The following is a 14,705-nucleotide window of genomic DNA, read 5'->3' on the forward strand; positions in this document are numbered from 1 at the left end:
CCAGCTATACCTGTTGGCTGCTGATATGTTTTTTTGAAGTTTAGATATACCTGTTGGCTGCTGATATGTTTTTTTCAAGTAAACTTCGAAACATCATCCACATCCATGAAACACCACCAAGAACCAAACAAAGACATTTCCCATTTGTGGAAAGAACCAATGGATTGAAATGAATAATACATGATATACGCTGCTCAAAGCTATACATCTTTCATGCTACTTGACACCTATCTTTCGTAACAAACACATAGGAGCCACCTCTAGTTGGTACAAAATGAACTTATTGAGCTTCTTACATTATAAACTCCTCGAGAATACAATCACTTTTGTATAGACTTCAATACAAAAATTCAATCTCTCTTATATTGCATCCACCTTCAAGTTTAACAGTTAAAAGTCCATCCTTGGCATCATACGCGAATTCCTTCGTCTCCATGTCCACCATACAACAGTTCGGTTTTTTGCTAGAATACACTCCAAAACGACCACAGCCTCGCACTTTGACCTTTATTTTGCATCCTGAAGGTTCAAGGGTGCAACTTAGACCTTCAGTGGCTCCTCCAGAGTTGTACATATCAACCAATCCAATTGGAGCAAAGTGAATATTTTGATTGAAAACCTGCTAGTGTAATATCGAGGTTAGTGTTAGACTAGATAGAAAGAGAATGCACAAGGGAAATAAGAGGCGGCCTGTTTACTGACCCTAACTGGTGAGATGGTAAATATTTCGCATTGTAGTGTATCCAAAGTCACTTCAAGGTTTTCTTCTTTAGGTAACCTAGACAGAGATCCTGGAATATGAGAGAGTTTAATGGTTATGTTAGATGAATTGGTACCAGAGTCAAACAGTCTAGACAAAAGAAAAATTAAATTATAAGTTAACCTGAGTTGAATGCATATATTGCGCAATCCCCACTCCAATTGTCACCACCAATCTCTCCAAGAAATTCAACGTCAAGGGGACTCACACGACCCGAGATTAGTGAACCTGTAGATGCTTGGTGGCTAACATCTTCAGCTCCCTGTTTCAATGGCCAATTTCCTGCTCCTTGGCAATTAAAAACACCAATTACCCCAGATAACTTGTTCAGATTCCAAATCTTCAGCAAGCTGCAGTAAATCGACATTGTCAGCAATATGTTTATAGTTACTTTGTTATCTATTTATTCATTCATTTTCTGAGAAAGAAGAGAGTATTTTACCTTTTTCCATCCATGACTGGATCGGTGAATAAACAATCTCGAGTAGGTCTACCTGCATATCTAGCTCTAAGGACAGAACCATCCGGCAATGCTAGCCTCTTGAGTAGTTTGAAGTCATGTGTGCCTGGCTTGTCACTACAATTATACAAGAAATCCTCAATGATATTTCTTTGACCGCAATAATACTACATAATTAATCATTTAACCCTAAAATGATGTTGTGCAGGAAAAGATGTAAAATCAATTGTTCGCTAGTATAGCTCACCTGACATACACAGGACACCCACCCACTGCTCTTGCTGCACCATGGAACTCAGCTGTGACATGTTTGCTCTGAAATAAAGAACGAAAAAACACTTGGTCAAGTTTAGAATGGTCTAATATAAATATAGAATTTTGCAAGTAGAGTGCTTCAGTAAGGATCAACCAAAACTAGGCGACCTTAAATTATCGTCACAACGCAGCAAAACTACAATTTTTATTAATTGCCGATAGAGAAGGAGAATAAAGATGAATCAGTTCATGATATCATACCTGGAACATGTCCCAATCCGGCACCACAACCTCCCCAAGAAGAAGACTATTAAAAGCCACGGAAGCAACATGCAAGGTCTGAAAAGTTGGTTCCCTTGGCATGAAATCCTCTGATGCTCTTGCAACCGCACTCTTCATTGAGCTGACAATGCAGTACACAACTCGATCAGAAGCTACTTTCTAACTACTTTCTAACTCCACGTAAATGGTGATAGATATTTCAGAATATAAAGACTAGCCAAACCTGTAAATGGTATCATTGTTGTGACTCATGCAGCAAATAAGGTTATTGTCTTTGAAGTTCCTAACAACAGATTCTTCAAGCGCATGCTGATATTGTTTAGTCAGCTGGACGCGCCCCACATGTCCGGAGCCTAAGGTTTCTATGAGATTCTGAACGTCCACCTTAACTCCGTCTATGCCACTGCCAGCAAGATAGCTATGGAGATCGTTGTAAAAATCGAAAACCTTTTGGGGATCAATAAGTCCGACGCCATATTTCTCCAAGCTGTCCATTGCAACATCTCTAAGATTCCCTACATTACCAGGGGACTGAATCGGATATTCAATCTTAGGGTTGTACTTATTCATCGCCGGGGATGATGGAAGAAGCCCTCCCCAATAACCAACCAAAGCATGCCACACGTAAACATATCTATATCATATCGTTATGGTCTACAATTAGAAGTATAGTAAGGTAAGCTTTTATAATGAAAAAGAATTATCATCCAGATTTCAATCCTACCTTAATCCGTATTTCTCTTTGATAAATTTGACATGGTCATGGAGATCAATGCAGGAATCATTTGAGCCCGAGCCCCTGAACTTACTGTTCTCTTTGATGTCAACTAACCTAGTCGCAAACCTAATGTTCAAAAAGAAAGTGTGAGTGGGCCTTTAGCAGATTAATTTTCAAAAAGGTGAGATACTATCGAAAGAAAATACTTACACTGTTTCTTCATCTTCTTTGCAGAATTCATTTACTGTCTCTTGCCATCCATCATCGATTATCAAAAATTTCGGTAGACAGCCTCCTTCGGAAAAACTGCAGAACAGTAGAATAATTTTACCTTAGTTACAGATTTGAACATCTTTCATTCAGTTCACAAACCGAAATGTGTTGACTTCTTCACTGTACCTTTGAAGACCCTCTTTGATTCCCTGTGGATCGACATCCTTGTAGAAAGCATCCCAAGTGCACCATCCAAACCAGTCCAAATGTGGAGGAATCTATTCATTAAAGCACATGGAAGATTAGGATAACTCGAAAAGTTTTGACTAAATTAGGATCCAGAGACGAAAAACAGATGGAATAATCATTCTACGATGAAAATAGAATGTTAGTACCTTCTTGTCTTCAATGTGATTAAATGTACCCTTATGCTTCGCAAGTGTCCTACACAAAAACACATTTACAAAACGTGATCATTCAACATTAACTACTTCAAAGTGACAAGAAGTGCACAAAGAATAGACGCTCGACTAATTCTATATCGCACATACTTGATCGAATTTTTAATCAGCTCATATGGGTTATCCCCTGAGCTTATGAAAACTGCTTCCAACGCTTGGGTGGTTTGGACATAAGCATCTCCTGAAGCAAAACGTAAACCAGATCATAGCGGAACAAGAAACATGATATGGTGTCGAAAATTTAGAAGAAGAATGTAGGTATGACATAATTATAGCTTCATCTACTTACCGCTTTCAACACAGAATTGAAGCTCGTTTGAAGGAGTCCCTTGCAAACTAGACCGAAACTGTCCATCCAAAACAGGTAATAGCAGAATGTAGAATGTGCTCCCTGCAGTTGGCTCGGAATAATTCTCGCCGTGAATGGCGGACTCTTCCTTTGCTTCTAAGAGAAGCATTTGAGTTTCCATTCGGATTTCACTACCCAATTTTCCAACTCGCGGTATCATCCACCATATTTTGAATTTGAAGAGAGACAAGAAATTGAATTCCCTGTAATGGGCACACCACATTAGATCAGAGAAATGTATTAAGAAGAAACAGGACATTACACAAATCTTATCTCCAAACCATGAAGGAATAAGGTTTTATGAAAAACCCATTCCTTGATAGAACTCATAAAATTAATTAAAACCAAAGATTATAAAAAGTAATACTATGATAAATATGTCAAAGACAACCAGAAAAATCTCTGACCATCTCAACCATATGTTCTCTAAATGTTGTAAAAGGCAAACCAGTAGCAACACTAAAATTATTGCAATTTGGGTTCTAATTGTGAGTCAAGTGAGAATTACCTCCAACATGAAGAACTAGCTTCCACAAAGTTAAATGTCCATTTCATCAACAAAGGGTAAGAAGGTAAATTCACACTATGAGGGCCTTTATATCCATGGTTTCTTTAATTTTTAATAAAAATCTATAAAACTGGAGTCATAATCATTGCACTTTGATATATGGTTTTTGATTTTGAAGTAAAACTTTCTCATGAAAAAAAAAAAAAAAACAAAAAACAAAAAAAACAAAAAAGGGCATCGTCTGAAGAACTTTGTTTTTATAAAGTAAATCAATATACACAATCAATTTTCGAGAGCCTTAGATCCATTTAGTGAAGTAACATAAAATTTTCCGGGAAAATATTTCCATGGGATAAAACCCATTTGGCTACCCAGAAAATGTACTAAAACGAATCGATTTTAGAGAGCTTTAGAGCCATTTAGTAAAGTAACACAAAATATTCCCGGGAAAATATTTCCATGGGATAAAACCCATTAAGCTACCCAGAAAATGTACTAAAACGAATCGAAAATTTAGGGATAAAAAAAAACATAGACAATTGTTTCCCGGGAAAATATATCCATGAGATATAACCCATTTGGCTGCCAAATGAATCAAAATTTCGGATTAGAACAGCGTAACAAGTCCGGTTGTGAAATTGATTTTGTAACATTCCAAATTTTCTCTATGATTTCTCGCCAACCATGCCAAATTAGGAAAACAGAGCTCATACACACACACACACACACATATATATATAGAGAGACAGAGAGGAAGGAACTAACTGAAGAACTCCGAGAGTGAATACATGACGAGAACTGGAGGTGGGTGAAGTGGCACCCAAGAAAGCTGACCCACAAGCCGGCGAAGAAGAAACTGAAACGTTCGACGGAACACCGGTCAACACGACCTTGCCGTTCACCGTGAGGCAACCGTCGGTGACACACGGCTCGGCGGTGACCGTCATTTGAGCCTGTCTTGATGAATTCGAATTCGAATTCGTCTTAGACCAAACCTCTCCGACTAAGCTATGCAGAGCTTTGTGTGACGAACAATTAATGGCCAAACAAATCCTATGAGGAAATTGAGAACTCAAAGCCCGAAAAAAATTAGATTTTGAATTGGGAAGATAGTAATATGAAGACAGCTTTGTTAATCTCTCGAAACAACAAGCGGTATTTATAGTTGAAAACATTTTCGAGAGCGGTGTCATTTTACAGAACTATGTGTAGAGAGAGAAAGTGGTGATGGGGCCTAAGACTTGTCAACGGACTTCTCAACGGTGTCTATCACGAGCGGGCTCTGTTTATAACTTAATTCTACAATATTTTTTTTGGCTCTCGTTTTTCAATTTGCTCTTGCTCCGGCTCTGACTCAGGTTCTAGCTTCGACTCCAGTTTTTTAATTTACTCTTACTCTTGCTCTCGTTTCTTTCAATTCCTGTTCTTATTTTATGTGATTTAGGGTGGAATTAAAAAAAAAGAAAAGAACGACAATAGAGAGAGACTTTTTTTATTTTTATTTTGGGTAGGCGGTCACTACAATTTTGTGTATTAATCATTATTAATAAAATTATTGAGATTATATTCATAAAATAAGAAATTCACGGTTGTATTTTGGTATTATGATTTTTTTTTTTTTTTTTTTTTTTTTTTCCTGTTTGAAAGTTGGAATTATTCTACTACCGCTAAATTCAATGCAATGACAGTGTTAGACTGAACCATATAAATATAATATGGATCACTTTTCAAAATATAATATTGAAAGATATTTTTTTGCAAAGTAGAAAGATATTTTTTGCAAAAAAAAAGATATTTAGATCTGGATAAGATCCGAAATTATAATATTTTTATACTTAAAAGTTAATTTATACTTAAAGTGATATTCTCATCTATTTACCTCTAAATTCAATGCGAGTCTTTTTTAATTTGATTTGCTTTTTCATAGCGTTATTACTTTTTTGTTTTTTTTACTTATTATTCCAAGCTTTTTATCTTCAGTGTGTAACAAAAATGAATCCATGAGAGTCGTAATTAGTGGATGGATTGATTTTTCATTTGTAAAAGGATTGGAGATAATATTTAGGACAATAAAATGGTGTAAAATCATAACCCCTTTATTAATATGTATATAAATTATATAATCCCAACCGAATTAAATAATCTCTCAGAACAAATAAAAGTTATCTTGTCAACCCATATTCATATGGGTTGTGAAAAGACAAAATTGATTTTATTATTTAATATTAAATAAAAATACAAATAATTATTATTTTAAAATTATGAAATTAACCTTTGTGGTATTCACTTCCTTTGAATTTAATGTGCTTCTTAATTTGGTGAGTGTTTGCTTTAGATTGAAATGGATTTCAAAGTTAAATTTTTTTTTTTTCCTAGTCGATATTCACACACCCACTTAAAGAATTGTTTGCATTCAAGAAGAGTCAATCTTTCAACCTGATATTTCTTACCCAATTGAATCAACCCCTTATGATTAAAAAATTAAAATTTTAATTTTAAAATAATAATTATTAGCATTTTTATTTAATATTAAGTAATAAGGCAATATGATTAATTGTGTTAATTCTAAGATGTATTTGATTCTTTTTGAGGTTATATACGTATTCATGTGAAAATAAGACAAGAAATTGACTTGCGGGAACTATAGTTCGCAATCGCGGTATTTGGGACGGTATCATTTGCGGTCACTATGTAACGGACTCAGAGGGCGGAGCTAAAATTTTATTTCAGATGAGGCACAATGCACTTATTGATAAAAAAAAAAAAAGTAAATAAACAAATATGACAGATAATTTTTTTAAATCAAAAGGCAAACAAGAAAAAAAATAGTTGTAAAATAATATGTTAAATAAGTATTGTAAAAAAAATATATTCTTACAAATATAAGAAACAAAATATTGATTAATAATATTTTAATTAAATATAATCACAAATGTCATCCATAAAAAGAAAGAAGTGGAAAAAATGCAACAATACATAAGTAAAAAAGGAAAATTTTTGAAAAAAGAAATAAAATTAGAAATTATATGTACCTGAAAAAGGAAATATATGTAATTTTTTTTTTCAAAAAGAAATTAGAGGAATTTGAAAATTTGAAAGGGCACAATTTACCATATAAATATATGTATATAGTAAAAATATATATCTATATATATAGTAGGTTGGAGTAAGAACAAGGAGTCATATGCCCCTGGGGTCTTAATTGACTTCGTCCTGAAGACGGATATTGATATAAATAAGTCATTAAATTATGATAAATTAAATAATAAATTACGTATTATACCAACAAAGTATCTGAATAGGATAACCTCCGAGATGTGACATGACATGGCAGTGAATGGGATTGGGCAGATCATTTTTGACTTCTAAACTTCCACATCATCATCCATCCCATCTCCAGTTGAAAGTTGAGGTTAACAAATGTATGTTGTGTGCTGTGCGGACACACGTCTGTCTATAGAAATGTCACACACATGCTTATATTGTTGTGGAAAATTCTGCTTTCAGATCATTGAAAATAAAAATTCTCCGAGAAGGGGCAATCTAATAATATAAGATGGAAAAGTTACCCATTATGAGATTAAATAGTGCGAGAGGTGGACCCAACACACCTCGCTGATGCAAGAAAGGGGTTTCGTCTCATAGCGGACCAATTCGTATTGGGTTGTCCGGAGTGTGGTTCAGGGCTATATGCCCAAATGGCATTGACAGGCTCTACTTAGTTAGTCCGATATTTAGGGCAAGTGGGACTGGTAAAGACTACCCTGGGCCTAAACAATTTAAACTAAAAGCTATAGTCAAGCCTCTGCTGGACTTGGGCCTGTTACAGAAGCCCAGTCTTCCACACATCTATTGTAGCAAAATATATTTATTATTTTGACCCAGTGTGTTTTTGAAGGATTATTTTACCCTTTTTCTTTTAATAAGTAAAATATTAGGGCGTAAAAATCGATTGCAAGTATTATTTCTCCTTTTTCTTTTCATAACCAAATTTCTTAATAGTCTAAAAGAAAAAAAAAAATTCCGATGCAAAGACATTTTTATTTTGAAAAGTGAGAAAGTATCACGGACTATAATTAAATATATCACATCGGACACTTAATTATATAAACCAAGATGTAACGGTTAATGACCTTTAGCATGGTTCTTGATTCTTCCATGATAAACTTAATAAATTTCCTTTACATTTCCAAAAAATTAAATAAATAAATAAACAAATCTAATCTAAGGGCAGCTGGTATAGCAATACCAGCTAACAATGTACATGTGGCTTGCTAGCCATATTAGCAATTGTGCTGATGTGACTACCAAAAGCATGTTGCTACCGATTTTTCACAGTATGGTTAATCACTAATTAATATTTTATTAATATTTTTATATTTAAAAACACATATTACATATTTATTTTTTTGTTTGTTTGTGTTTTCTTCAATGGCTATTTTTTTAATTACTTAGAAAACTTTTTTATATTTGAATGGAATAATTTTTGTAACAAATTTAAATTAACATAAATAAAAAGACATTAAATATTTTCTCACACTTATATAAATAAAATAAAAAGACATTATATATTTTCTCACAATTACATAAATAAAATATAAAGTATATTACATATTTTCTCACAATAAAATAAAAAAGACATTACACACACACACACACATATATTTTGCCTTTTCTCGTATATTTGTTGACACATTTTAAAGAAAAAAATATTCAAAAGGCAAAGAACTAAAATTTTTCATTTTTTTTTCAAAAATAAAAATTAAATTAAAAAAATCAAATTTATAAATAATATTGTACAATAAAAATAAATTAAATATAAAAGAAAAAAATGAAAAGAAAAAAAAACGTTGCATTTGCTGGATTTTTTTTTTTTTTTTTTCTAACATTACTATATAACAATAAAGAGCGGTTGGAAAGAAAAAAAAAAAAAAAAAAACACAAGAAGTCGATAAAGCAACTAATAACAAGTCTGTGATTTGTGACGATTGCAATTGTTATCCAAGTCGTGGGCTCCACCTTTTGATACTACCATAAGCAAGCACCCTGCCTCCTAACAATTCACCGGACGGCTAAGTGAAGCACTTCTAAAGGATAAAATAAAAAATCTAAGCACTCCTAAAAGATGTTCTTCCTTTTCTTATCTCCGATCGTTGTCATGATACAAAAGCGTGCCAGTGCTAAAAAATAATATAATTCCTTGGTTGCCACGTGATTATTTATTTCTCTAGAAAATTAATACAAGAGGGAATTCAATAACAAGAGTGCCTTTCTCATGAAAGAAAGAGAGTGGTCATATTTGAATACAACGGTCAATGAAAGATATGTATAGAGTGATTTAAGGCCTTTTTAAATACGATAATGCTTAATGCTTAATTACTAATCGGTGAATAATTAAGTATTATCTTTTTAAATATATGTGTGGGAGTAAAATTCTTATTATCATCCTAAAGTCATGAATCACTCCCCTCTCTCACACTCTTTCTTTCTTACTTTATTTATTCTTATATTTATGATAAAGCCAGCGCTCTCAAAGACAATAGGGAGTAGTTTTAGGAATGGCAATTTGCCAGTATTTGTTCAGTTTATAATAATTTTGGGAGGCTGTTTAGCATATTTAGATGGGGATAATTTTTATTAATGAAAATTTGAGTGAGTTTGGGACGGACGAGGACGGAGGCGGGAGCAAGAGAAGGGTCCTGTTTAGATAGGTAAATTGCTAAATTACTCTTATTTTATTATTATATATAATTAAATGTAGAAGCCTTATATCACATTCACTCACTTTATCGACCGTTTTAGAGAGCGACAGAGTTTTACAAATTAAGAAAACTCATACTTTTGAATTTTATATTAAATTATTGATTATCTATTTTTATGAAAATTTTCAATAGTTATATAATTATATTTGAGAAAGAAAAAAAAAATTTAAATGAAGAGAAATTCTGAAATTAAATGAATAGAGCCAAAGTTTTTAAACAATTACCCAAAAAAAAAAGATACACCTGTCCAAAACCATCCTTCGTACGAGTAACTCCAAGGCTCGGCTACAAGGCCTTTCACACGCACTCTTTGGCTGAACTAGAAAACAATATTTCGGATCAAAATACATCCAAATTTTAAGAGGATTGACATGCTTTCATTCTACGGTGGGGTCCACATTGCGCAACAATTCACACCATGATTTGAAATCAACTCTCAGTCCAAAGCGTTAACCAAAGTAAACAAAAAAAAAAAAAAACTCAGTCCAAAGTCCAAACTCAGACAACGCCAAGATCTATGTCCAATGACCTCTCCAACCTGTGATATTTTTTTTAGGTAAATGTCTCCAACCTGTGATATTGCAATCTCTATCTTCATCACTTTTTTAAAGGGGCTCAAGTGGTAGTTGATTGCCACTACCATGATCTAGATCTCTTCATGATTATTTAATTATCAATAAAAGCCCTTGATTGTTTCTGAGATCTACATGTCTCTCAATTAGACATGAAAATACAAGGAAAGAACAACAGCAACAACATAGAAGCTCCAAGTGTTGATGAACCAGGTCCGGCTAAAGCTGGTCAAATTCATGATGAACATGTCCTCACTTCTGCTCACACCATTGGCCATGGTTTGTTTCTTCTCTCTTCCTCAACAACACCATCAATATAATATTCATCTTATGTTATTCCTAGTTATAATATATATATAGAGAGAGAGACAGAGTTTTGGACTGCTTGGTTCAGAACTCAAAAAACTTAGAAAGTGTTCGACTAAACAGATTTTTGTACGTTTGTTTTTATTTTCAATTCTCGAAAAACAGAAAATTGAACTAAGCAAGCCCTTACTCCATTTGGGTTTTCTTGGATTTTTGCTTTCGGAAAGTGACTTTGATGTAAACTTGCAGATTCATGGCAACAAGTAGGTTTGCTGCTAGTGACAGGCTTCAACTGTGGATACATATTGAGCTTTTCGACTCTCATGTTGGCGCCTCTGGGTTGGACATGGGGTATCATATGCTTGTTTGTTGTTGGGTTCTTGGCTGCCTATGCTAACTGGCTCCTGGCTGGATTTCACTTCATCAATGGCCAAAGATTCATCAGATACAGAGACCTCATGGGCTTTCTTTATGGTGAGCTTCTCACAGCCACAGCCACATCCACATATATATGTATATACAATAGCTAGTCACTGATATATATATATAATTTTTTTGTGAAGGAAGAGAAATGTTTTATATCACATGGGTTTTCCAATTCTTGACCCTTCTTCTTGGGAACATGGGATTCATACTTCTTGGAGGGAAAGCACTAAAGGTATGATGAGTAAGTTACATATATAATCAAAATTAGGTCATGGTTTATTCTTGTTTATATATATATATAAAGTCAATGAATACAAGATGTTTTTTTTTTTTTTTTCACTGCAAACAGGAAATCAATGCAGAGCTGAGTGACAATCCCATAAGACTCCAATATTTCATCACCATAACAGGAGTGACCTATTTCATGTTCTCATTTCTGGTTCCGACGATATCGGCGATGAGAAGGTGGTTGGGAGCCACCACTGTCCTCACCTTCTCTTACATTGTCATCCTTTTGGTTGCTTTAGTAAAAGATGGTAGGTATATTGATCTTTCAAGCCGGCCATTTTGATCGATTATTTTCATTATATATTGCCGATAATATCATTATCAATTTTATCATGTCAATACTTTAAATGTCTAAGAATTTAACACCTTAAATCACATTGTGTTGCAATACTACACCATCATTACGTCGTTATTACATTAATAATTTAAAATTGTTGCGTTATCGAGTGTTGCACTATTGATTGAAACGCACAAAATAGACACACGGTCAAAAAGACACCAGAGAGGATCCGTCATATAGAATAACTTTATGTATACAAAATATGAGCATCATGGTTAAACTTGTAGTATAGGACAATTTTATATGCACGTATGATGTACACTTCTGTTTAATAATATATTCAAATTTATTTTTTTGAAGGAAAATCCCAAGAAAACAGAGATTATGAGATCAGAGGAAGCAAAGTGAGCAAAGTATTCAATGCATTTGGTGCAATTTCAGCTATCATAGTTTGCAACACCTCTGGTATACTATTGGAGATACAGGTAATTAAGAGCAATATATGTATAGATAATATGTGAACATAAAATTCATATATATATATATATAGATATATACAATCAATATAATATGTTATAGTAATTTTGTTTCTATTATGTGCGTGCAGTCAACTCTTCGCAGTCCTGCAACTGTGAACATGAGGAATGCATTATATGTACAATACACAGTGGGCCTTGCAGTTTATTATGGTGTGAGTGTAGCAGGATATTGGGCCTATGGTTCAACGGTATCTGATTACCTGCCCAAAGAGTTAGGTGGGCCCAAATGGATCAAAGTCCTCATTAACTTAGCAGTCTTGGTCCAATCTATAATCTCTCAACATGTAAGTTTTCTTTTTTTTTTTTTTTTTGGGTAATTTTTATAAATAATTTGGAATTGGAAAGTTAGACAATTTCGACTATTTTTATTTGACTGAGGATTGACGTTGACTTTCCTAAAACCAGTATGAGTTGTCTAACTTTAAAATTTAAAGCCATGTGTAAAGTGGGTGAATCCAATTTATTAATCTAAACACATGCGTTTAGATTATTAGATATTTAAATATTTGATGTTGGGTTAGTTTGATTTAATTACACGAAAGGTGCCTAGTTTCATGCCATAGTCTTGATGAAAGTAAGAGGAGGTTTGATGGAGAAATATAAAAAAGAGCATGTATCAACGTGGTTTGTCCCAAGTTTGAGCCTTTTCACGTGTAAAATACTATTTTTTTAGTTAATATAAAAAAAGATCTCAAAAAAGATTTATTTTTACTATATAAATGTTTTCAATGTTGGGGTCAAATATCTTAATAATATAACGTTCTTGTACAATGAATACTCACTGTACTTCCATATGCCCAATAATTTCTTTATTTTTGTGCTGGGCTAGCTGGTCTAAAGTCGGCCCATTAAGGTCTAGTCTGAAGGTCAGATTGAGCTTTGAATGAGATAGCATAAGCCCGGCCTTAAGGACCCATAGGTATGGGCAGAAATTAGTCTTTGATAGAGAATCGGCCCAAAAAATATGCCGGCCCACGGGCCGTCTTTCTAGCTAGCTCATATACTTAATACTCCTACTAACACAAGAATCTGTTCATCCAATTGTAAGAATGAGAGAGTGAAGAAAACGCTTAAAACAGCTCATTTTTTAAAATCTGTTTTATTGTTTCCAAAACTAAAGTAGAATTTCACGTTTGGAAGCACCAAATCAGAGTTTTGGAATTAGATAAAATTCAGTTTAAACTTTGAACTTCATTTTGTTCAATTCTAAATTCAAGTTGCGGGTCTGCTCCCAAACATGACATTAAGGTAAACTACGAAACATTACTAAAAGAGTTTTGAGTATGCGATACTAAACCTTATGGTCCAATAACCATCATTTGAGAAAAAACCTATAGTTCTTATTTAGTAATTTTCATTGAGACTAGTATTGCAATTTAAAGAGACTAATTAATACTATTATGATTTTCTTTTCTTGTATTTACTTGTATATGTACTACAGATGTTTGTAGCACCAATTCATGAGGCACTTGATACTAAGTTTCTAAAACTTGATAAGAGTATGCATTCAAGAGAAAACATCAAACGATTATTCTACGTGCGAGCACTCCTCTTGTCGGGAAATACACTGGTGACGGCAGCATTTCCGTTCATGGGGGACTTCGTGAACTTGTTTGGATCATTCACACTTGTGCCTCTCACCTTCATGTTCCCAAGCATGATCTTCCTTAAGGTAATTCAACATCATGTTGCATTGTGAAAACATAAAGTAAGTTTGGTTTAGTTTTCTGAAAATAGTTTGTAAGAACTCAGAAAACAAAAACTGGTAAACCCACTTTTTTTTATTGAATTTTTAGAAAACTACAACCAAACAAGGACTTAATTACTTGGTTTAGTTTTCAGAAGATAGTTCTCAAGATCTCCAAAATCATAAAACTGTTTTTGTAAAAAATTATAAAAGACAGCTATTTGAAAATAGACCTTTTTATAACCGAGTTTTTAGAAAACTGTTTCCAAAAAACTGAACAAATCAGAGTTTTAATACAGTTTTCTCTGTTCTCATAAAACTGAACTACACGTAGAGTATAGAAGAATTAGAAAAGACAGAACTTAACATGTGCTTATTTCTCACTTCACAGGTTAAGGGAAAGACGGCGAGAATAGAGAAAAAAATGTGGCATTGGATAATCATTCTCTTGTTTTCTCTCCTTGCAGTAGCAACTACAATATCTGCTTTCAAATCCATTATTAACAATGTTAGAGAATATCATTTCTTTGCAGATACATGACCACAAACATTGATTGAATACAATGATATTACGAAGAAATGTTGAAGATGTTGAAGATCTGTTTTTTTTTTTTTTTAGGCAATGTAGCAGGTTCGGCACAGCGGAAGATACCAATATGTTAGGTAGAAACAAAAATCCAAACATATATACACACAAAAATGGAAAATTCTATAACAGAAAGATATGAATAAAGATGAAAAAAAATACACCACAAGACAAGATTTATACGTGGTTCATCCTTACAAATAGGGTTACGTCCACAGGTGATGATGATGGTATCACTATATAGAAGAAGATT

General features: G+C 33.5%; 3 protein-coding genes and 1 long non-coding RNA gene across 4 annotated transcripts; 3 read left to right on the forward strand and 1 right to left on the reverse strand.

Annotated features, from left to right (window-relative positions):
* Positions 1–143: 143 nt before the first annotated feature.
* LOC132285533 (probable galactinol--sucrose galactosyltransferase 2) lies at positions 144–5,386 on the reverse strand. Its single transcript, XM_059787722.1, has 14 exons — positions 4,772–5,386; positions 3,439–3,701; positions 3,240–3,330; positions 3,084–3,132; positions 2,875–2,966; positions 2,686–2,781; positions 2,482–2,601; positions 1,981–2,391; positions 1,737–1,878; positions 1,468–1,535; positions 1,203–1,337; positions 884–1,110; positions 703–791; positions 144–619 (listed from the first exon to the last, which is right to left on the reverse strand). The coding sequence occupies exons 1-14, from the start codon at positions 5,197–5,199 to the stop codon at positions 338–340; spliced, it is 2,493 nt and encodes an 830-aa protein (XP_059643705.1). The 5' UTR covers positions 5,200–5,386; the 3' UTR covers positions 144–337.
* Positions 5,387–10,464: 5,078 nt separating this feature from the next.
* LOC132281191 (proline transporter 2-like) lies at positions 10,465–11,643 on the forward strand. The gene is made up of 4 exons (XM_059782918.1): positions 10,465–10,619; positions 10,896–11,120; positions 11,210–11,304; positions 11,422–11,643. Exons 1-4 carry the CDS (start codon positions 10,493–10,495, stop codon positions 11,641–11,643), a joined length of 669 nt encoding a protein of 222 aa, XP_059638901.1. The 5' UTR covers positions 10,465–10,492.
* Positions 11,644–11,995: 352 nt separating this feature from the next.
* Positions 11,996–12,497, forward strand: LOC132286795 (uncharacterized). Its single transcript, XR_009472861.1, has 2 exons — positions 11,996–12,125; positions 12,248–12,497. It is a non-coding gene; the product is annotated as an uncharacterized LOC132286795 (long non-coding RNA).
* Positions 12,498–13,526: 1,029 nt separating this feature from the next.
* LOC132280825 (proline transporter 1-like) lies at positions 13,527–14,491 on the forward strand. Its single transcript, XM_059782581.1, has 2 exons — positions 13,527–13,851; positions 14,258–14,491. Exons 1-2 carry the CDS (start codon positions 13,621–13,623, stop codon positions 14,405–14,407), a joined length of 381 nt encoding a protein of 126 aa, XP_059638564.1. The 5' UTR covers positions 13,527–13,620; the 3' UTR covers positions 14,408–14,491.
* The last annotated feature ends 214 nt before the right edge of the window (positions 14,492–14,705 follow it).

This window comes from Cornus florida, unplaced genomic scaffold, assembly GCF_030987335.1.
Source record: "Cornus florida cultivar Cherokee Brave unplaced genomic scaffold, ASM3098733v1 CherokeeBrave_3.0.0_Hap2_Chr11, whole genome shotgun sequence".
Classification (NCBI taxonomy): Eukaryota; Viridiplantae; Streptophyta; class Magnoliopsida; order Cornales; family Cornaceae; genus Cornus; species Cornus florida.